We start from the raw sequence: 24605 nt of genomic DNA on the forward strand, positions 1-24605 counted from the left end.
GTTTCAATTCATGTAACTCTAGTTCTCAGTGGCATACTAAAGATGATACCACAAAGATACTTACTGTGTATTTGAACAACACTGCAACACCTACTTAAATTAAGGCTTTGTTTCTTTAATAAAAAACAAGTTAGTAGCCTTCACCACCACACAAAGTCCTGGTTCTGGCGCTGTGTAAAGGAGGCACAATAAGGATGACTGCACCACGAACAAGGTGGTTCTGTGGCAGGCACCTGGTGTGCAGAATTCCTACAGCCCAAATGAAGGGACATGGGATGAAAAGCAGGAGTCAGTGTGCAGCAGTGCTACCTACAATCCTTTGTAATTCACAATAAAGCCCCAAATGGTACAGTCTAAACAGAACAGCCTAGGAGTGGTTTTAATCTTGTCACTGATATAAAATCAAGATGTGAAGAAGAAAATCTCACCTTTCTTGGTTAAAAATTACACAAAAATGCATTTCTAAACCAGAGAAAACAGGAAGTGAACTGAAAGGAAGGAGGGAGAGAAAATCCAATTCTCATATCTTACTCTGGAAAATAAAACCACTGTCAAAAAATCAGCTCAGAGCTGCCACAAGATTAACACAGGATACCAGATATTTTCTTGGTGACATACAAATAGCAAACAAGTACAGAACTAGATTATTCTGTTTTATTCCAAGAACTCACTTCTCAGCGTCATCTTTTGCAAATATGTGTCATTTGCAGTACAAGATTATCCAAGCCCCACGCTCATTCTCTTTCTATTTACATTATGCCAGCACAGCTTTAACTTCAAGGAACTTGTTCCTGATTTACAGCAGAGGAAGACAAGGCTTTCTGTTTCAGAACTAGAACTAAAAATAAACACCATTTCAGGCAGTTTGTTTCCCCCCTTTAAAAGTTCAAGTGTTAAGGTGCCTATTCACAACCATTCTAAAAATGCCTTGGTTCATTCTAAAACTTCTTTAACTCTTGTGCAGACAGTTTTGATTACACTGATCAAGGTAATTTGCTGGACAGTTTAGCAAAGTTGATCTATTTTTCATTTCCCAAAACACATTCTCATTAGGCTTTGGAGGACTTGGGAATACCCAGGAATTATCTTCCAGAGAGCTTTTTCCATACGAATGGTGTTCCTGAAACGTCTTGCCATCCATTGGAATGGGGCTCTCATCTGTCCATGCTTGTAGAATCACCTTTTCAGGTGGGATTTGTCCATCTCTTGGCAGAGGGGGAGATACAGCATTGCAGAGTACTTGATCATTCAGGAAGAGTTTTTTACAGACCACCCCAGATGTCAAATTCAGCTTTGAAATGTTCAAGTCAACACATTGCACTGGTGCAGTAGAGGCAGCTGAACAGAAAAAGATAAAATAGTATTTTAAAATGACATTATCTAATGCATTTTTCATCCTCTCCAAATGTGCTGCAGTACAGCAGAGATGTCAGGGTTTTCAAGCTATATATTTTCAGACCGTATTCAGTAACTACTTAAAGCACAACCCTTTCTTTAGAAGTTCAAGAAAAATGAAATTCACTGAAAATGGATTGAAAATGTAAGAAATGGCAGAGGTACATTTGTTGAAAATGCCTCCATACATAAATGACAGCTAAGCAGAATCTGCATGTTAATTGTACTGTTAACATCACACACACAGCAATTCATACATTTGCTCTGCAGACTTAATGCACCTCTAACAGTAGCAACTATTTGTGTATGGTAAAATAGATAGTACCACAGATACAGGAAGTGGACTTAATTCTACCCATATTTTGCATAAGCCAAGATTTTTCTATAGGCACAGATATGTCTGCACTGCATTCATTAAGTGTGGCTGATGAGCAAGGTAAACAGAAAAACTAAATCCTGTTTTCATTTGTGCCAGACCTGCCCACTCTTACATACTTGTGAAAAATCACAAAGAAAGCCTACAGAGCAAAAAGCCAAACTCTGCTGTTTCCCAATTGATCAATAATGCCTTTTATAACTGTGGACGTAACTGCATTAACAACTGCAGAAAATCAGACTGTTGACCAAGCAGGACAAGAGAGAAATCAGTACTTGGCAGTAGCAAGACAGACAACTCCCAATTAAAAATAAAGACAGAAAGACATTGTATGATCACATCAAACCTTGACAGGCTTAAGGATTAAAACCTCATCCAGTTCCCAGTTTCTCTGCTGAAGTTATTTGACAAATGTGTCTTGGAACTGCAGGGACACACACTCACCTGGGGACAATACGAGTCTATAAAATGTGCTGATAGTTTATCAGCCAAGTACCAGGGAGTGATCATGAGTCACTGCTGGCCACAAAGGCAGTGATTCACCTGGAGGTGAATCCCATCATTACCTCACCTAGTCAAAGCTGGTTAGAAACAAAATGTCTTGATCTTGCAATGGACAGGGGCATCGGAGACTGTCAGTAACATACTGTAACCAAGTTCACCATCTTTCTGCAGTGAGCATAAAACAAAGGAAACAAACACTGCAATAAACAGCGAGACTGAGAGTCTGGCCACACCATAGTAAGAACACTCTCTCATAAAGTATTTGGCTTGAGAGAAACATAGGCATGAAACAGAAGAACCATCTGATGAGCTGCTTACAGTGATTATACATACTTTATGTGGAAATTATTTTCCCCTTAATTATTTGCAACGTAGCAGCAGAAATAAGGCAGGTTTGTAGCCTCAGTATTTTGACACTAGAAAATGTCATTTTTCATAGCATTTTGCTAGAAAAGGGAGCTTTTGTGAACACCAACATAAATAAATGGCCAACCATAAGGGAATTTCAGTCTATTAAAGCCTGGTTTTAAAATTAATACTTTATATATACTATACTAGGAAAATAAGACTGCAAAAAGATTTTTTCCACCTTAATATGAAGTAGTTGCGGTAAAAGGTCAAATACAAGTAAACTTAACACCTCAGCCTTGTGCACATAAGCAACACTTGACTGAGAAAAAAGCCACAAGGGGAACAGAATACAGTACTGAAGAAAAAACACATCAGCAACACCTTTATGTGTGAAGCTGACCAGTATGAGACAGAAGCAAAAGCAGAAAATGGGTAGGCTGGAACTATAATACAGTCTAGCTTATCAACTTCAATTGATCAGAGTCTGATAAGATATGATAGCTGGTTTCTTTTCAAAATGGTACAGCCTGAATCAATGCTCTGTAAGGTCTGTGACTGCAAACACTGACTTGCCTTTCTTGGTCGCTGCTGGGTTTGTTTTCAGTGTTCGTAGGACCTCAGCTTGCACATCAGCCACTAGGCGCAAATTGGACATTTCTCTCTTCAGTTCCCAATATGCTTGTTGCAAGCTTTCAAAACAAACATTTGTAAGAAGTTAAGTAACTGCCACCTCTAAAATGCCCTCATGCCTATTAACAGCATGTTAATAATGCTTATCCAGCATTAGCTGTTAATGATTTTGCCAGACATACACTACAGATTTTGCTAGAGTACCATAATTCAAAGTTAACTGAGCAGTACTGATGATCATCATAAATGGAGGGATGACTGTTGCATATTACAGTATATAATGTATTAACATACTAGATTGTAATCATAATTTCCAGTTCCCAAATATGATGCAGATTTGCCAACTGCACTATTGGAAGCTACTAGTTTATCAGACGATAATTAATCTCAAAGGAACACTTTAAAAAAAATACATTTAAATGGACACTAGCCTACAACCAAGGCAGAGTACTAACTCTGAATGGCTTCTGATAAATGACTGCACATGCCATCATATGTTCCTAGGAATGTTAATTGATCACAGTTGTAAGTATTGAATCAAAATCATTATTTGGGACTTTACACCACTCACTTTGTTCAGTGAATTCAGACAAGATACCCAAGATCCAAACTGAGCACCCATACACAGACCAAACTAAAATACAGAACATCTGTTTCAGATTCGAGTCCTCTAATTTATATTAATACACTGCCCTGGCAGACAGTATGAAAAATAAGGACCCAATTCATTCTCCGATAAGCACCATAATGTGAGAAACATATTTAGCAGCACTATTCCAACACTGAAGTTTCAGATTAATAGCTGGTAAAAAGAAATCATGAATGAAACAAAAAATAAATAAATAATCAAAGAGCCATCACCATATGCTTCTTGGTAAAACTTCAAGCAAAGGCTCACCAAACACCACATTTATTTTGACTAATAATTAACTTAGTGTTCAAAGACATAAGGATGCAGTTACTTAAACATGAAATGAATGATTTTTTTTTTAATGCTTAACATTCTATCAAAACACCTTTATTGAGGACAAGTATCATGAGTGAGAGCTTTCAGAGTATTTCTTTCTTCCTCACTATAGTCACCTAAAAGACATTTATTTGAAAACAGTTCACGATCTCAAGCTCGTGTTGAGATGACTTAAGAACTATTTCAGGCCATATATCAACTTTATTTTCAAACATGCATATATACAGATTTCTGTCCCTCTAAAATAGCAATCTAGGATCACTCCTGCATGAGATTGATCAGACCCGGATGTGTTCAAAAGCAGTCTGAGAAACAGCTATGATTCTTTTCTGCAAGTAAACACTAGACGAGTTCTCTTAAACCGAAGAAATTAAACTTTCTTCTATGCACTGATGTACTTCCCCGGAATGCAAACACTCAGATTCAAGAGCTCTGTTAAAGAACAGAGGAAACTGACAGGAATCAGCAATTCTGATAGACAAAGTTAAAATTTTCAGAACTGATACTTCCAGAAGTTCAGCTAAACCTGTGGCTTTTTTACAACAGAATACATGAGACAATGTTTCAATTAAGTTGATGTGGCTATCCTGCTTCATTTATTCATGTGGTTTGGTCTCCAAAATAAGATCAAACAAACTTCAGTTACATCAAAACCAGTCTGATATTTAATACAGAAGCGTTAAATGGAAGCACAGCTCAGCATCTGCCACCAACCAGAAGGAAAGTGCTAGTTAAGTTTTGTAACGTGTCTTTAATGCTTTTAAAGGCATCTTGCGAAGGGATGCAGGTACCAGAATTCCACTTAAATCACACATACCATTTTAATTGGTTTTATGGACACTGATGTAGAACGCCATTGCAAAGCCTAATTTTCCAGGAATTTGCAACTGAAAACCAAAGATTCCACATGCCTGGAAGTGTATCCTGTACTGCCTTCTAACATACAGTATAAACCTGGAATATAACAGCCCATCTATGGCAAAGTAGATTTGCAAACCAAGAATGTAAAGTCAGATTTGCAGGCTGCTAACAAATGTGAAATCTTTGAAAGTTAACTAACTGCAAATGCCTCCATGTCCCACGAACAGCAGGAAATGTCTTGCATAGGAACTTTTTCAAGTATTTTCCCACAGATTTTGGATGTGCTTACACGTTCAGTACACATTAGACAATCACTATTTATGTCTTATTACAATAAGCATACTGTACGTATGCTAATTCAGATGGTTGCCACCTGAATGTCACTTTGTGGAATAAATCTGCTCTGGAAGATCAAAGAGGTAATTTCTATACTTTGAGGTAACACCTTTTTCTAGGCGTGTAAGACTGTCTATGAAGCTGCAGCAGAAACCGCGTTTGCGAGCTCGCTATCCACTCAAGGTGAAATGTGAAAGTGTAATTTGGCTATAGTGGATACAATATTATCATCATTACACCAGAAAACATATGTAAAGAAATATCTCTACTGTTCTCTTGTCAGCGACTTATTTCCTTTCCAATCCAATACCTAAGTAAGCAACACGGTATTGCGCTGAACAATCTGTCATTATGAAGGACTACTCTTCCCTCTTGTGGAAACTCGTGTAAGTACACAAACAGGCATAGCTGGGTGTAGGACATGCAGTCAGTATTTAATTTCTGCAGGACAGAATATCTGGGAACTTTTGTGCATCCAGGAATTGTTCTTTTGCATCCAAAAAAAAGGGTATACCTACTTTTAATACGGCACACATACTCAAGAAAAGATAATACAGGAGTTCATATCTTAAGCACAATTATTACTTGAATGACTGCAAAATGAGAACAAATGCTTTCTAGTATTTTAGAATTTTTCTGGAAATTGCTATTTCTTTTTGCATAGACCACATAATAGCTGCTCAATATATGTCTTGTAGTAGAAATATTGCACTGCACTAAGTTAAGACTGTACTTTCCAACTCCTGAGTAAGATTTGAAGCCATCACCTACACAAACACAGAAACCGCCCCATATGCAGAATGAAGATATTTTACAGCTGGGATGAGACTTGGAAGCTTATGTACCACCTCCTCAAGGCAACTAGTTATTAAAAGGCTGGGGTTTAAATCCAAGATAATTTAACTTTCATTTCTGTACAAGCTGAAGTTGTAAATGTTTTCTTATCATCATCATCATCAGCCGAACATAAGAAATTTACAGTGATCTTGCTAAATCAGTATGCCTAGACTTGACATTACATTATGTAATTTGAAGTAACACATTTGAACAGGCTGCAAGAATATTTATCTATTCAAATAACTGTCCCTCAGTAAACTAAAACATGAAAGCCACTTGATTTTCATACCTTTGGATGTCTTGCCTTCGAAGGATGTCTCCATTTAATGGACTTTCACTTTGGGCCTGGTCCTGTATAACAGAGTGCGGGGAAGACAGAGACAGAATGAATATATGATTTTAGATCTTCTATTAGCAAACACTGCAGTGAAACAACAAGTTTGCTGATACTGAAATTCAAAGTAGACTTCATTGCAGTGGTTTTCAAAACAGACATCAAGACTTCTACTAAGAATTCAGCTTAAAAATGCTTAAAACTACCTACTTAAATAGAAGTGTTGCACAGCCACTGTACTCACCATACTCAACCATATTCACTCTACTTTTTAAACAGCTGAGCTCTTGGAATTTGTAATTCTTTGAAGAGCAAGAACTGAGAAAGGCTTTTGACTTCTATTAAAAAAAAGAGAGTGATCAATCTTTTCTTGTTCTTTCCCTGTCCATTAATTTAATCATTAAATTAAACCAAACTGTTTCAGTATAGATTTGCTTCTACAAGTTACTTTTATGACACAACATAATTTATCCCTTGAGTCTGAAAAGCTGCTTTAAAATGGTGCATACAAGCAGCCTCACTGAAGTTAACAGGACAGTTTAATAGATCAAATATTGGGCTCGCTTTGTTAGTCATGTTTCTGTAGACCCTCACCTGTGATAACTTCCCATTCATATCCCTTTTCATTCTCCCTTCCTGTTACTTGTTCCATTCAGCCAAAGCTGTTATGTCACTTCTTACTGTGATTTCATGATAGCCTATATGCATTTCAAGCAACTTGTCAATACAATATACACACTGCATCAACTGTTAACGCAAAACCTGAATATTTAACAACAGGAAATATACTTGCCTAAGGTAGAAAATATCTGAAAATGCTAACTGATGCAATTAAAGCCAGTAGTAATGAAAATATGAGCTGGGTTTGAAACAATGCTGACTTGTCATTCCCATGGATCACATATCCCTGTATTGCACCTGACAGTTTTTCCCCATCCTGAAGCCTTTCTCAACCACCAGCCATGATTCAATTTCATAGTTAAAAAAGGCACAATATACTTTTCTATTTCCTATATTAAAGAGTTACCAGGATCAAAAAGAAATGGTATTTAAAAAAAAAAAAAAAAAAGGCTGGGGGGCAGAAGCTACTCCTTATATTTGTTCTTTGTAACAAAAGCTGCTGGCATAAGCATTATTTAAACAGCATCAAGTCTAGTATTCCTTACAACAGCTATGTTAGTCTGTTCTTTCCAGATACATTCACTCCCACAAAGCAATCTTTGATTACTTATATAGCTGTTACTCTAGTCTATAGAGCTATTGAAGACCCCAGAACCGCATACAAGTTATAGTATGCCTTCGGAATTTACAAGTTATTGAAAACACCTAAAAGAAGTCTAGATACAAATGAAAATAAACCTAACTGTTATAGAAATTCACAGAACACCTCGCATGCCTTTCTCGTAATGTGCTTTATCTCCTCCTAGTGGAAAAAACACAGAATAAACCTTGCATTAGGCAATCAATCGATGCACATAAACCTGTCCACATAAGCTAGGAGAGTGGCTTCACAGCAGCACATCAGTGCAGATGCATCCAGTGCTGATACCCCAACAACACAACTGTATATGCTGCTAGGGAAGCAGGGGAGAAGGACTTGAGGCTAGGTCTAGTCGGATCCCTGAAAGCCCAGGTGCATCTTAGTCTCATCCTAAAGTGATAGAGTTCCCATATTCTAGACTACTCTGTGATGCAAGGCACAGGAGGCAGCAGTGATTCAGAAGTACATTTCTGTAATAATGTAAATGTGCCCAAAAGAAAACGTGCCAAAGAAACATTCTGAAATTAAAACAAATCCTGTTTGCAGGCAGATAATGGCCACGAATGATGGATTCTATCTGTGAGTCTTACATACCCTGAAAATTGACTCACTCAAACACTGTGTGAATCAAGATTAGAAAATCGTGATTGTATAACGACCAAAAGGAATGTTTTTTGAAGCCTGCCACTTCAAACCGTAACAGTTACATCTTTCAAATTTATTGTGTAACTTCAGTGTGACTGCAGACTTCTAAAGACTGTCACTGCATCTTTCATCAAAGTAAGATGTGAAGCGGTAAGCATGCAGCAGACTTTAACTTAATACATTTTATTACTGGTAAGCTATCTTAATTCTACTTTTGAGATCCTAATAACATCTGCATTACACAAAGAGTCTCTCAAAAAGGCAGGGAAGTGCACCAGAAATGGTACTTTCCTGACAAGGTTCAGGCTACTACTCTAAAAATAAGTGCTACAGCTGCTTAAACAAACTTCACGACATCTTTTAATATAAGCACGGTGTCGATTCTGTTGTCTGGTTTTGCCCAGACTTTCTGAGTAGTCCAGCCCAAGACAAATGCTAACACAGAATAACTTTGATGTGAACAGCTGCTTACAAGAAATCATAAAGCTTTATTTTCTGTTGTTACATGGGAATGGCTGGCAAATCTCACCAATGTAGAATTAAAGGGTATTTTGAGTTGGAAGGGACCCATAAGGGTCATTGAGTTCAACTCCTTGCTCGTTGCAGGACTATCTAAACCTAATGATTAAGAGCATTGTCCAGACACTCCCTAAATCCTGACAGACCTGGTGCCATGACCACTTCCCTGGGCAGCCTGTTACTGCTTCCAAGAAACAAGACAGCCTATGAGGATATTTAAGGTTAATTTTACTAAGATGTTTACCTTTCACTCAGATATATCCTTTTTTCTCCCTTTATTTTGCTTGAGCATGAGATTTAAAATAATCTACTAATACAAAAATTCCTTAAAAAAAAAGGTACCTTCTGATTGGATTTTTGCAACTCCTTTCTGAGACTGTTGTACTCTTGCTTGAGTTTTTCTAGATCCTGTTCCAGACTATGCACTTTCAGGTCACTGTTCAGCTTCTCTATTTCCCAGTTGGACTGAGTACAATTCAGATTTTTCATCACTGTAAAGAAGACAAACAAGACAATCAGATTTCAGGCTCAGTTCAAGGAATGTAACTCACCATGTAGCAACCAACCAGCCCCTGCCCTACAAAAACATCATACTGTACGTTCTGAAGAAATTGCAGTCTGTCCAACAGGGCAACTGGTAAAGTTGTCGGCAGAGAAGTGGTCTATTTTCTGAGTTTAAAGTATGAAGCCCTACTTTACAGGAATGCACTGGAGACTTTACATAAAGAAAAAGGAAGTAACATCATAAAAAGGCACTAGAAATACAAAAATCCATTAAAGGCAAGCACACGATATAGACACCAATTCACATACTTCTTACATGCTTTGAAAACAAAAGCCTATTTCTCTTCAGATTTATATTGTAACATAATTTACTGTAAGTTTTCTGCAAGTTTAGTATTAAGAAGTTCCGAAGACAGCAACTAAAGATAAGCCAAAACAAAAGGGTAAAGCCTAGAAGTTACATATGTCTTATTAGACAGAAGAAATTCACATGTTCACTTGTAAGAAGAGACCTAAGACTATCCTAGCATCAAAGCAGTAGTAGGGCATTAGATGGTGAGAAAAGGAAGCACATGACAAGAAGAAAATCCCTGAGTCTTCAACTACATGGTCCCAGATTTAACAGTTTAAACAAGCTTAAACTTCACTGATTTTTTTTCTAACAAGGTACTTGGAGCCCACTTAGGAATAAGGCCTCTCTTTATAAACTCTGCACTTCTCACTTCCTTAAACAGTGAAGTCGTCATCAATGACACTACTACTACTACTACACACGGTTTGTTCTTCAAGATTTAAAAACTTGTGCAATTGAAACAGTGCATTACATGCTTGAGGTCCTCTTGGAAAGAAATCCAATTCAAGCACAGAATACTTACAAGTGCCTTTCAAATGACTACATTTGTACAGAATCTTAAGTACAGCCCATATCTCTATATAGATGTCTTTCTTGTTCTCCTTTCTTGAACTATATTAATACGGATTTTGTTTTCTTCCATAGTGTTTTATTTTACATCCCTATCATCTACACAGCACCCTGCAACAGGAGTAACAGAAGCTGGATACAGGCTTTTGGAATTGCAAAGGCACATTGTTCCTCCTTCTTTCCACCAGGCTCACTACAACCACCATCTTTCTACCCTTCCTCATTTACCAGCCCTTTAAGTAACTGTGGTTCACTGCAGCTACTGCTATACAACAGCCACTTTTATCTGTCACATCTTAACAGTGGGACAAAGCAATATAGCAGATCATCTGCAGGTACCAGAGGAAATGGTACTGACTGAATGGAGTTTGATACTTGAACAAGTATGCTCCTGCCCCACTCTGAGGAAAGGGTGGTGGGACCCAGAGGTGTACACACTAGCCTATGAACTGTCAGGTTGTGTATATTTCTCAAATAACAGAAGAACAGAACAGCCTCAGATCTTCACTGTGGAGCTCCTTGCCTATGATAATCTAACATGCATGTCACCGTTTACTAGAACAAACACACGTGTTCTCGAGTACCTCACTGCAATATACGCCTCTCTTACCTAAGCCACTATATAGGTGAAACCTCTTCATGCCCCAAGATCGTAACATCACCATTAAGACTAGTCAGTATAGATTGAGATGAAGTAACCGAACGCATACCTTGTTGAGTTTCCACTTCAGTTCTTAGCTGTAACAGCTCTACTTCTTTAGACTGCAACTGTTCATTCAAGGTTTTCAAGGATTCTGAACATTCTTTCACCTGTTTTCAGGGAGAAGGGACAAAACCATTTGTGAAGCGTTTTTCTATCCTGACAATTCAACTTTTTAAGAAAAAAAATATTCTTTGGAGTGTTTAGCATTAACCTAGCCCAGCAATAAAATTGAGATACTTACAACTGTTATCCCTACGTAAAGTACAGTCATGTACTTTAAAAACCTAAAGGAGTGATAAAACAAACAGCACAGACTTTCAGCAAATAATATTAATTCTACGGTAAAATCTATTAACTCTGCAGTACTTTTATATCATGCATGCATGCCACTCCTTAAACAGGTGTACCATTTTATCCAGCTTGCTTTTCAGATTATCTCTGTCAATGCAGGCCTCTCGATAGGCTTGGTATGCCTTATTTACTTGTTCACGTCCAACTGAACTGCATTCCTCTTCCAGTCGGGAACCAAGCAGCTAGAAGTTTAACAGACATGAGAAGCAAGTAGTTTTGTATGTTATACTGAGAACTGCAAGAGCACAGCCTGCAACTTTAAGCTAAGAACATTTTAATTTTTAGCACAATAATGCAACATAGGCTGTCTACAAATTCTGCAGTCTCTAACCATACTTAATGCTCACTAGGTCACTGCTGTATTTAAAAACCATCAGAAGTCACACTGACAATCCCTAAATCCCATTTTTCTAGACATATACAAACTGCCTTTTGGAAGAAGAGTTTTGAGCATACTAGGACACCACATACAGAAAATTCAGAGGATACTGAAGATTTTTTTAGTGACTCATAACTTAAGCAAAGATTTTTTCAGATTATTTATGTGAGAAAAACCAAAGCTGAACTATTTTACAAGTAACTGTTAACTTCCACATCAGCACCATTCTTAACAACCAATTTTTCCTTATCATTTCAGCAAGTTGAACCCAAGAAATTCTTTCAATAGGCAAGTTCCAGGATTCTGACAATTTGTATACTTGGCACCTCTATAAACATCATAAAGAGGTAGATGAAATACAGTAACAACACAATGCACCCTACGTGTCTTTCCAAATCAAAGCTATTGTCTTTGCAGGGCACTTCTGCACTGCATCACAGACATGCCCAGTAAGAACCAAAAGTCCCAGCATGATGTAACTAGAGTACCAAAGGAACAAACTATGTTCCAATCAAGCAAATGAAACAATTTACCAGGACTTAACTTGGAAAAAGTACATACTTTAAGTACTTAACCATCTGCTCCAGCCAGGAACAAAAAAAACCCAGCAGTTGCTAGCAGAAGCTGGTAAACAGACTTTTTTCTTACCTTCTCTTCTAGAACTCTCACTCTTCTTTTTAAGGAGGAGTTCTCCTTCTCTGTCTCCTTAAGTCGTTTCTTGATATCTTCATATGCAGTGACAAGTGCAAAGTGTGAGGCAACAGACTCGTCTCCGCTGTAAGATGAAACAGGAATCTCCCCATCTCTCTTATGAGTGTTGTCTGCTTTTTCATGGTTCAAAATACAGATGTCATCCTCCACCAACTCCTCCATGACAGCTATTAGAAAGACAGAGTGCAAAATTTTCAGAGACAAATCCATCAAGAGCCCTAAGTCTAAAAAGCTTCCAAATAATACTGCAGGGTGTTTCTGTCTGTGACACCACTGAAGAATTAGGAAATAACTTAATCTTGAAGAAAATTCCTGAAACTTCTTATACAGTGAAAATACACTGGTTAGAAAAGCAGCATCTTTCACTGTTACTTCATAAAAATATTTTGAGTATCAGATTTATGAACCCCCAAATTCACATTTATTAACATTTAACACCATCCTACAATTTGGCTGGTACCAAACACTTGAGCTCCAAAGGAATATCTTATTAGAGTTTTTGCAAGCCAGCACTGAGCAGTAAAAGAGATCGTAGTTGCAAGAAACTAAGTACTGTGGTTCCTGAGCACAAGTGCCAGATTTCCTTCATTCTTGAATGCAAGTATTTATACTTTTCCCAAGCTTCAAAATGGAATCTTAAGGTATATTTGCATTAGCCCTCAAGGAGGCTGCATGTGTAGCTATTCTTTACTTGGTCACAGTAGAAAATATCCTGCTGAACATGCCTGAGGCATGTTGAGGCAGTAATTCTTGACTGCATGGAGAAAACTGACAATAATCTGACCATAAGAAAAGTATTACTCTAAAATACTAGGCAAATCCACCTGACTGACAAATGTAAATTAACCATTAGACTGAGTTTCTGTTACAACTCTTGTCATTTAAGCACAGCAAAACATTCAAAAAGGAAAGAGCATCTTTAAAAAACTCCATATACTTTCCTGAACTCCAGGTCTTAAGGGAAAACCCCCAACAGCATCTTCCTTAATGTTACTAGTTATCAGGAACAAGTACAGGGGGTTGATTTAAAAACAAGCCATCCCAAAAAACCCCAAACCAATCAAACTAAAAAAGACACAGCTCATTTTTACTTAGGGTCATTTATATGCAATACTAACCAATGCTATACAGTAGCTGATAATATTTCCCTCCCTCCTTAAACAAACTGCTGATGCTACTTTTAGCAAAAGCAGATTTTCATTTTTTCACATTGAAAAAATCCTTAGGTTCCTGATGAACCAACAGAAATTCTGTAATGAATGGAATTAGTATAGTGTTGGAGAGGGACTCTTCATCAGGGACTGTAGCAATAGGACAAGGGGTAATGGGTTTAGACTTAAACAGGAAGTTCAGGTTAGATATAAGGAAGAAGTTCTTTACTGTAAGGGTGGTGAGGCACTGGAATGGGTTGGCCCAGAGAAGTGGTGAATGCTTGCTCCATCCCTGGCTGTGTTCAAGGCCGGGTTAGACAGCGCCTTGGGGTGCAGTGGGAGGCACCCCTGGCCACAGCAGGGGGGTTGAAACTAGATGACCTTAAGGTCCTTTCCAACCCGAACTATTCTGTGATTCTATGAAGACAGTTTGTATTGTAGGAAAGAGTTATTTCAACAAGAAATTGCCCTGATCACAACTTCACAGGAAAGACAGGCACCAGTAGGACTGCAACCCCACAAACACAACTGCTACCTCTACTGTGTATTTGTTATTTAAATTCAAACTAGACAGTCATTTGTTTAGCAATACTAAGAGGTAAAGGGATCAACTACCCTGGAGCTTATCCATGTGGTCAAACTTCCCTCACTGTGCTAGCACTGGAAAAGCCACATGGGCTGCAGCACTATGAAGAGCTGTAGTACAGCTATAGGTGAACAATGGTGTGGTTACCACATTTGTCTCCATTTGCTCCAAGCCAGTTAAGACAACTTGAGAAAAAAAAACGACAGCTCGTTTATACTAAACAGATGGCAGTGGAGTTGCAACAGTGAAAAGAGACAAGAAAAAACTACAAACCAAACCTGAAGTCCTTTTAATGGTTGTCTTCAGAAGGCAAACAGATGCCTTGTACACTGATGTATTCTAACAAAACAGGAGGTAGCCTACGCTTCCCTTGCCTGTTGCTCTGCCTCATACTTCAGTAAAAAAGGTTTGTTTCCTTTTCAGTGCAAGAATATCACTGCTCCATGAACAAGGTGACCTTGACCAAAAGCACCACATCATCCAAACAGCATTAACTAACTGAAAGAATTGCCGATTTTGTCTTCTAAGATGAGCATAACAGCTTTTCCTCCCACGTTGTACCAAGGGCCCTATGAGTTGTCACCCATCTCATCAAATTCCAAGAGCTTGCTTTCTCAAGGCAACACATCTCCTTTTCTCTGAACTAGACCCAAATGTCATTAAAGAAGTGTCACAGCTTATCATTATCTCTAGAAGAAAGCTGCAGATTGTGTGACCTTGTACATAAAATACATCTTCATCCCCACACTTCCCTATAGCTCCTAAACTTCAGCATCATGCATTCCCTATTTCTTGCACACACCGGTTCCACCAGGAGATGGCAATAAGGGAAAACAGGAGACAACACCAGCAGACAAGACCATATTTGTTCTGTATTTTGCTGACTAAACCTTACCACCTTTATAAGCTTCCAAGGCCTTTCACGGTAAGATGCAGCATACACAAGTACTATTAATTCTGGTACACACTTAACCTGCACCTACCAAGAGGGCTAGTTACAATAGCTTTTTTTTTTACTTTAAAGAACTCAGTTTACAGGATTACTCAGCTCTGGTTTTCTGTTGCTGCTCTCTAAACCAACACTGGATGTTATTTAGAAGATAAGAATATAATTTCACATAATCAAAGGGGCTTGTAACACACATTTTTCAAAATGCAGCGAGTTATTCAGAAGGAATCATGCTATTTTTAAACTCTCAAATTATTAAAAAGAAATAAAAAAAGTAATGAAACATGCTTGTCTGTAGTGGAAGCTCAACAGCCCATCAAAAAGGGGAAAAAAATGATACCCATACACCATATTACAGTGCCACAACCACAAAAACTGCAATCGTTTCAGCTTTACAAGAAACACAATTCAAATCACCACTGTCATCCTGCCCAACAACACAGAAACAAAACTGAGACATCAGACAGACATCACTTCCTAATCAATTTAAATTGAAATTGAAATGCCACTGAGTACTAATTTATTCAGAATTTTAGAGCATCACATGAAAGAAGTATAATAATAGAATATTTACATGACTAAGGTTAGCAAAAAATCACCTCAGAAAGCTATAGCATAGACAGTAAGCAAGCAAAATTTGAGATTTACCACTACCTCCTAAAGGACATTTCTACTTTTGCAAAAGAGCATTACTTGTGAAACCAAAAGTACATTTTCTTTACAAAATAAGCAAGCCACTATGATTTCTAAGAGATTTCCTGACACTGTTGTCAGTCAATCTGAAAAGTTTTCACATATTTTATTCCAAATAGCTCCCCATCTTTGCCATAAGTTATTCTACAAACCCACACAGTTAAAACAAAAAACAAAACAAACAACCAAAAAAGCCACACCAAACCCCAAAACTCTGCAAAATTTTAACAAATTTATAGAAGAGGAAAATAACTACAGAAAAAATCCATTTAACAAATCTCAGGTATGAGTTGGTAAAACTTCAACAGTGAACTCTACTAGTAAACATCATTCTGCTGCTTGTGCTTACTGAATATTCCTTTTATTGCATATTTCAAGAAGTTTCCAATCTCAGTCTACAGAACTATAAAACATTTCCTAAGACAAAAAGAACTCCGACTTCTGTGCTGGATAGGCGCACAATGACTCAAAAGTAAGTTATATGCACCACTAACTGCAGTATAGATTAGATGAGCATGAGGAAACAGTCACATCAGGTAAATCATAGCATCTTTGATAAATACACCTAAGTATATATATTATGTTGACATATACTATATCAACACAACCTAAAAAACAAACAAGACCCAAACAGTTTATGCTGCAAAAGACTTTCTGAACTATTTATGAAGAAAAAGAATAACACAAAGTTACTTTTCCTGTACCTGCTAAGCCAGTATTAAAAGGCCAATAAAAGATATAAGCTCATACAAGAATAAAACCTGGCCATTAAACAGTTTAAGATCAGCAGTTCTATAAAGGTCATAGTGAAATGCACAGATCACCCAGCTCTTTGTTTTGTTGTCAGGAAAAAGAAAAAACCAAAACCAGAAAGCATGCTCACAAATACTTTCTCCACAAGAAGCTCTCTCATTATATTAAAGCAATAAACAGATACCCTTAGAAGACAAAGCCTTACAAAATAGGGCTACATCCGTAAGAAATCCCTGACTGCAACTGTAGCCTTAGATTTTGCTCTTTAAGGGCAGGAATTCAAATTTAGTTTCTCCAGTATTAAATTACATCATTTAATAAATATGAACTGTAAGCAACAACTCAAGAAATGCTTTCTGACACACACATGAATAGATTATTCCAAAAGTTACAACTCCTCAAATCCGGCAGTCCCAGAAGGACTGGCAGGATGGCTCACCGAGCCCAAGCACAGACGATTCTGTCCGTGCTTTATTTTGTTTAGCTACTCCCGTTCAAAACCACACTCATGCACTGCTGCAAATGCCCCTGAGCTGTTACTCTGAAGCACTGAAATTTGATCACTCTGGAGTTGTAATTAATGAAATAATGAAATTCATGAGATTCTGTACAAGAATAATCAGTGAAAGATTTCCCACTAAAATGTTAAAAGTAGTATACAGACAAGCTAATGTCTATTAATACAACTGATGTCCACCTTGGTCTACTGAAAGCAAGATTTGCAATTCCACTTATTACACATTCCATCCCCAAAAAGGTCTCCCTAACTTCTCCCTGTGACAAAGGAACATGTTACATCTGTAGTTTTTATTAGACTGCTCTGCATATGCAAGAGCCTATTTAAAAGGACTTTAATCTTCTAAAAATAAGATCATTAAATTAGTATCAGTATTAGTGTTTGCATTAAATAATTTATGCTTTTGAAGAGAAAAATACAAACAAGCAAATATGCTGTTGACAGGATATAGCATTAAGTTCTGACAGGAGTAATTATCTCCACTGTTTATAAGCATTAGTTTGAAGATATAGTATCACATTTTCTTTAACATACTACAGAAGTGTTTGCAGAAACCACTTTCATTGCTCATCAATGATTAATGTAGGTTACAGATCAGCTTTGATTTAATGTATTAAATACCTTGAGAATAAGAATGTTTTCCCATTTCTTACTAATGGGAAAATAGACATAGAGACTTTCTCTTCACAGAGCTTTACAAATATTAGTCATTAACACCATGGGTGGTACTTAAATATAAAACACATTGTATATAAGAGGAACACAGGATGCAGAGGCTCTAACAGCAATCAGACCCACTGCACAAACAGATTCCTGTAGTTTGAAATGCTAATCCTATTCTCAGATCAGGAGGAGAAATAGTAAAAGCAGGATTACATTAAATTTTTCCCAGTATTGAGCAGATCCCCATTTTCCCACCTTTTGACTTGAAAGAGACTAGAACGGTTTTCAAAATATTTCCAAATGAAAAATGCAAATAATTTCAACACAGTATTTTCCTGGTTTTTACTAAGGCTACTGAGAATGAACCATTTTACTTTGTTTACCTTCCAGATTTAAGGGGTTTGACTTCATGGTGGTATCATGAACAATCTCCAATACTAATAACAAGAGTATAATTTCTGTACTGTTTACACTGCCTTACATAGAAGATTGTATATACGCATGTAGAGATAAAACTTAAACATTAAGTTCAAGAAATTCTTTTGAACCACAGGAATCCTGAATGAGTGCATTGAAGCCCTCACCTTCATTTCAGAAGTTTTACTTTTGTAAAAGTTTTGTACAAGCTTTACTTTTGTAAGACACTCCAGCACAGCAACAAAAAATAAGAGTTCCTGCAGCCAGCATCCAAAACTCCATAGTGTATGGAGTATACGACACATAAACCAGGCAAGTCTTCCAGTCTATCTTTTCGCATCTCTCCCTCAGAAATCTCAGTTTCTTTGATTCCAGTTGTGAACAGTCTGTTCTAAGAGAGAAACATGGCTTTTTACAGATATTTGCTCCATTACTAGAGCAAAAAAAAACAACAAACCAGCACATGCACATTTCAGTAGCTGCTAGCTTTGGCCACTTCTTATTCTTCCCTATGGACAAAGTCCACAGCTCCAAAGCACTCCCTGAAAGTTCATGCATATAAGGGCACATCCCTGCAGCTTCACCATACCTGATAATCTTTCAGAAACACATCAACACATCAGCTAAAATCACACCTCCAAACTGCACAGATTTTGCTGCCTCCAGGAAGTGAAGTAACTACCTCTCAGCTCAGATGAACTACAGTGAGTACCTTCTGCTTTGTATTGTGAAATCTGAGTAAGCCAGAGGAGCCAAACAAAACCTATTTGGGTATAATGGGCAATTTTTCAATCTCAAGCTTTTTACAATAAATAATCTACTCTCACGAGAAATACATTTTATGACAACAGTGCTTAATAAATTTTACTTTATCTGAACAGTTTCATACTCTAGTACCTTCGCTGCTAATCTGCAAGCCCTACGCATCCTCAACATAATGTAGTCCATCTGCCTGTCTGTGGATGCCGTCACAACAACCAGTTTCCCGCATAACTACCAGAAAAGGAAAGGAAGGGCGGGGGGGGGTGGGGGGTGTTAGAACAGAAGAATTGGAGTCAAATATTGCCCTCTCAGCACCATACAATCCTGATTATTAAACTACTAAATGTAATCTCGAAACTAACTAGAAGCAATATTGCAAAGAAACACAAGTAGGAGCAAGACGGCTCCTGGCTGTTAAACTTTTCTAGCACCAAATGTAAATATATTCAAAGGTTGCTGAAAACCCCATATGTTCTCATATGTGCTAACACTGAATATTATTTTAATAGACACTTTTTTGGTGTGAATTCCTTCCCATTTCAAAATGTTTGTAAAGAACTGCCATTTACAGAAACTAAAGGGAGTTTGGGTTGGGTTATTTTTAAATCTCCTTTTGTAAAACAAACAGTAGATCTTACCTCAGTCATAAATTTCCTCCCATTGAATCCAACTGTCAGATTAATTTTCAATAAGCTCACAAGTTTGGTGATAAGATATTACTACAGCTCTTAAAAGGCAAGTTAAAGTGATTCACACTGATGGCCCTTGGTCATCCTGCCAGAACATCTGGATGTTTTCAACACACAACTGTACAGGGTGCTAGATAATCTCATCTAGGCTCCCTTTCCCACAAAAGACTGGACCAGATGATCTTTCCAGGTCCTTCCTAACCTAGGCTATTCTACAATTCAGGTCTACATCTCATTATTTCAGACAAACCTGGACATTTGAACACAAGTTCTAGTCTAAGTGGATGACTGAGTGTCCAAGTTACTTATGCCTCACTTCCCTTCTCAAACTTCTTCCCAGATGACCTGTCAAATTTTGGAAGCATTTATGATTTTACACACCAAGAACTCCACATAAAAATATTATATAATCATGTAAATAACAGTTAATGCAATTAAAGTATAAACATATCATGAAAATATAAGAGTGACTGCAAAGCTGATTGTGAATAAATCACAAACATACAGAATCTCTGTAAGTTCCCCTCAGCAGAACCCACCATTGACTTACACCAAGCTAGTTACTACCCCAACTCTCGTATTAATCCCATCATCGCCATTTTAACAAACTCAAACTCACTGCCACTGCAACTGTTTTACTGAATATTGCCCATCTAGACTTCCTCTGTTCAGAAAATACCTGTGAAAGAATTAACACATGTATCAAAAAGTACGTCCACACTGCATTTTATCCCACTCCCTTCTACCTTTTCACTTATTTCCTTCAAAATCTCTTCTTTAGAAGTCAGACACTGATAACATATGCAGAGACAGGTCTGCACTTTTTTCAGGGTAACTTTCATAAGTAGACATCCCACACTTAACATTTTCCAGTCATATAAATCACAATCCTCAATTCAAGGTATCTAGTGATATCACAAATATTACTGGATTTGCAACTTCATGTACTGTTTTTTTCAACACTGTGAGATGCAATTATTCTATTTCTGCACCCTGACTATACTAAATACAGTCTGTTCGTGTACTTGATCTGGTACTTTTCACACCCTCCCCACCTTTATACTGCCATATATAAAAAGAGACCTACTGAAAACCAAATCAGAATATTTGCTGAAATTTAGGCAATCATAAAATTACCTCTATTACTCATTTTTGCTGCAAAAAAATGTTCATCCCCTTTGCTGTATTAAAGGCCTTTTCACTATTTAATATTCATTGTAAAACATAACCAGTATTCTGCCAATGCTCACTTTATACTTTTCTGAACTGTAACCTGAGAAAACCCTTGTGTCAGAAGAGCACCTAACCTCTGGCACCCAGTGCAAACAATATGTTACGACAATAATCCGCCCCTCACTCTGCTTCTCCCAGACCTGGCTTCCAGCATGCCAATGTTACTGCATACACACAGTGCAGGGCAGCAAGGAACCTAAAGGATTCCCCAAGAAATGCAAAAGCTCCTAAATCACTCACTGGAATGATTTATAGCCCAACCCACACTCTCTTGCAAATTGGTGGGGCGCAGGCTTATTTAAGGAGACGAGTGACTTCCTTACCAGGTGAAACACCAGGATTTAAAGCTGTAAATTCTGAAAAGTTGAAGCATTACTAGCACCTAGGACTACATCAACACTCACCTGTACTCCCTACACCTGTACTTCTATGCAAACCAACACAGCCTGCGACACCTGTATTCCAATCTGCTCCAGTATTTCATCGTATTTGTTTCCACATCTTGTGCCAATAATCCTACTTCGTTCATTTCCTTTGCCAGATTCCCCTGTTCTAACACATAAATTGCTGCTCCAAAAACTCAACCGGTTTTTCAGCTTAATGGGGTGTAGGTTTTTAACTGGCTTTATTGCCTACCTGAGGCCCACTCCCAGCTCGCTAGCAGTACCTTTAAATCATGCTCACCGTCTTTCAACGGGATGCCCCTCTTTAACCTATCCACGCTGCACATGCAGAGCACAGGCAGGCACGTACATCACACTCTACTACCAACTTGCTCCCTCTATTTTAAGAAGAGAGCCTAAAGATCGGCCAGAACCGCCCCTGTCCCCAGGGGAACCGCTCCTATTCCACGGGGCAAGAGGGTACGAAGCTCCCCAGCACCCCTCGGGAGAGGGGCCGGCCGCAGGGCCGCGGCCACCGATGTGTCCCCAGCAGCCCCCGTGCCCCGCCCGCGGCCCATCCCCCGCGCCAGGACAAACCTCTCCAGGCCCCGCTCGGACCGCGCGAGTCAGTGGTGTGCGGTCAGCCCGGCGGAGAGGCACCGCCGGCCCTCGCAGCCTCCGCCCGGGCCCCCTCGGGATCCCATGGCCACAGAACCACCTTCCGCCACCGCGGGGAGCTCCCGGAGCCCCGCCCCCCGCCTGTCGAGGAAGTCAACACGTGCCCCACGTGACCCGAGCCTCGGTCCGTCCGGTCCCGCTCCCCTTCCAACGGCCGCTAGCTGCTCCCGGAAGCAGAGCGGCGGCTCCCACCGGGAGGACTACGACTCCCAGCATGCCAGTGGGCGGGAGCCGAGCGGGGCCCCACGGGAAGCCCGGTTCCCTCCGCTCCTGCACCGAAGTGGCCTCAGCCCGCCTGCTTCCCGCCGAGGGAGCCTCACGAGGGTGGTGGCTCCGCGGGAGCTGGTAGGAGGGCGGCCTTTCCGCCTCTAGCACGCTGCCCTGGTAAGGGTACGGATATCATCCCGTCAGGTGCTTCACAAGCGGGCAGCCTCTCCAGGAGACGGCGGCGTAAGATCCCTTCTCCTCACCTTTCAGATGTGCACCGAATTCCCCTCCCCAGTCACGTGAAGACCGCAATAAAGCAGTTACGACCCGTGCCTTTTCCTAGGAGCTGCCCCCAGCCAAGAGGCGCTTCTCAGCAGTGGGAGCTGCCGCAGCTCCGGAACAGAACGGCCAGCTTTTGACATTTTAATGCTCCAAACTATCCAGCTGCTTGAGATAGCTGCGCACCCGCGCATGGCTAAAGACCTGGCGAGCCAGTGTAACACTGCACATTCATACTCCTTTTCTTTCTAATTGCAAAAAGCGTAGGTAAGCGGAAAGGCAGAGCTGAAAGGCAGAAGTGGTCTGTTGCTGCACTGGTGTGACAACGTTACCTGAAGAAAATGGCTTTTTTCCCCCCTCTACCAACTTAAAAGTGAATCAAGAATAAATCTAAATCACAGTTCAGGTCCTCTGTTTTAGGGGTAAAACCAAGATGATTCAACAAGCCAGATGCAGATCCACAGGGCACAGTGGCTGTACTGTTCAAGACTGATATAAAACTAACAGGAATTTTCAGCTAAAAAACAAAAACCAGACAAACAAAAACCAATCAACCAAACAAACCCAAAGCAGTTTGCTTTTATTTTGATAAGGGTTCCCCAGCTGAGTCCCAAAGGGCCTTTTGCAACTGTGGCACAAAGCTGGAGCAATGGAAGTGTAGTAGCATGCCAAGTTAATCTATATATGTAAGAATATTGCAGCATTGTGTACTCCTCAAATGCTTAAAGGCCAAATGGAAACAGGACCTCACCATCTGTTGCAGGTAGGGAATTGTTATTTGGACAAGAACCTCATTTAGAAACCAAACCCACAAGATCTCCATTAATGATGTTCATAGACCTCAAGCCAGCTTTTTAAAGTTTTCATCAAGACTCACCAGAAGTTTAGATGGGATAAAAAATTTGTTTTTTTTTTTTACGAGCCAGAGTAGCTCAGTGCTCTGTTTTCAGGTGTATTTAAAATCCTTCTTATCAAAAGCAGTGTCCTTCTTTTAAAGTCCAAAAAACACCATTTCCAAATTAACACCTCTTTCTGACAGCTAATATGACATAGATGCAAATGTGTTTGCATGTCGTTAAGTTACAGAATAGAGGGTTTATTACAGAAAATAGCACTGATTTGAAATAATGCCATTATGAAATCCAGAAGAAAAGCGTGTAAGCATTTGGGCTATCAAATATGTCCACCATTTTTGTGAATAGCATTCATACACTAATTATCACATTTTTTTAATCCATGTATTTAATTTGTTGTCTTTTTTCCATTAAAAATCACAATTTGGGTCAGATCTGCAGAGCAGTTTAAAAAAAAAAACCATCCCCAAGCAATGGTCAATATTATAAAACTGGGTGGTTTTACATCATACATCTAAAACCAGCTTAAAGAGAGTAATTAATGTTAGAATTAATGTCAGAATTTGTTCCCATAGTAGAGAGCTCGATTTTTTATTTTGAAATGTTGAAGTGGATAGCAGTTAATGGTGTCAGTTTAATGGTGTCAGTTATCTTTTCTGGAAAAAAAAACAACCAAAGAACCCATACTTTAATTTCTGAAGAGAGAAAACTAATTTATTATCACTCCTTTTATACAGAAAATACTAGATCAGTGTATACATTAAAAGCTAAAGTGTAAAAACATATATAGTGCAGCTGCACATTGGTATATGTCTGTTGAACAACTACGGAAATAAGAGCTAAGTAAATATATCATTAGACTGGCTGAGGTTTTTTTTAAACACCATCATACATAGCTCTTTGCAAGCTGTACAGCCTAGATCTTGCAAGCTACTGAGGATTATTATCTAACTAGCAAGTGATTCAGAATCACAAGGCATTTCTCTCTACTTCAGCTTGACATCCTAGTTCCAGCACACGTTAAGCACATGCAATGAAATATATTGCCAGGCACAAGTATAGGCCTGCAGAACCAGAATTCTGGACTTTTAAAACAAAACAAGAAAACCCCACCAAAAACAAATCCCAAGTATTTTCCAACTCTTACAAATAATTCAACAGAATGGCCACAAGGATTTGGGCTAGAACATCCCTTGTCAAAAGGT

General features: G+C 38.8%; 1 protein-coding gene across 3 annotated transcripts; it reads right to left on the reverse strand.

Annotated features, from left to right (window-relative positions):
• Positions 1–642: 642 nt before the first annotated feature.
• On the reverse strand, positions 643–22116 carry AZI2 (5-azacytidine induced 2). 3 transcript variants are annotated; one of them, XM_062603541.1, is made up of 8 exons: positions 21980–22116; positions 12524–12753; positions 11553–11678; positions 11153–11252; positions 9359–9507; positions 6547–6608; positions 3200–3315; positions 643–1338 (listed from the first exon to the last, which is right to left on the reverse strand). In XM_062603541.1, the coding sequence occupies exons 2-8, from the start codon at positions 12746–12748 to the stop codon at positions 950–952; spliced, it is 1167 nt and encodes a 388-aa protein (XP_062459525.1). In that variant the 5' UTR covers positions 12749–12753; positions 21980–22116; the 3' UTR covers positions 643–949. The 3 variants fall into 3 exon arrangements, with proteins under 3 accessions (XP_062459525.1, XP_062459528.1, XP_062459527.1); XM_062603544.1 differs by lacking the exon at positions 21980–22116 and adding an exon at positions 20017–20092; XM_062603543.1 differs by lacking the exon at positions 21980–22116 and adding an exon at positions 17158–17254.
• Positions 22117–24605: the final 2489 nt, after the last annotated feature.

The sequence above is a fragment of the Pezoporus occidentalis genome, unplaced genomic scaffold (genome assembly GCF_034315485.1).
Source record: "Pezoporus occidentalis ecotype Australia unplaced genomic scaffold, CSIRO_AGI_Poc_V1 ctg80, whole genome shotgun sequence".
In the NCBI taxonomy this organism is placed as follows: domain Eukaryota; kingdom Metazoa; phylum Chordata; class Aves; order Psittaciformes; family Psittacidae; genus Pezoporus; species Pezoporus occidentalis.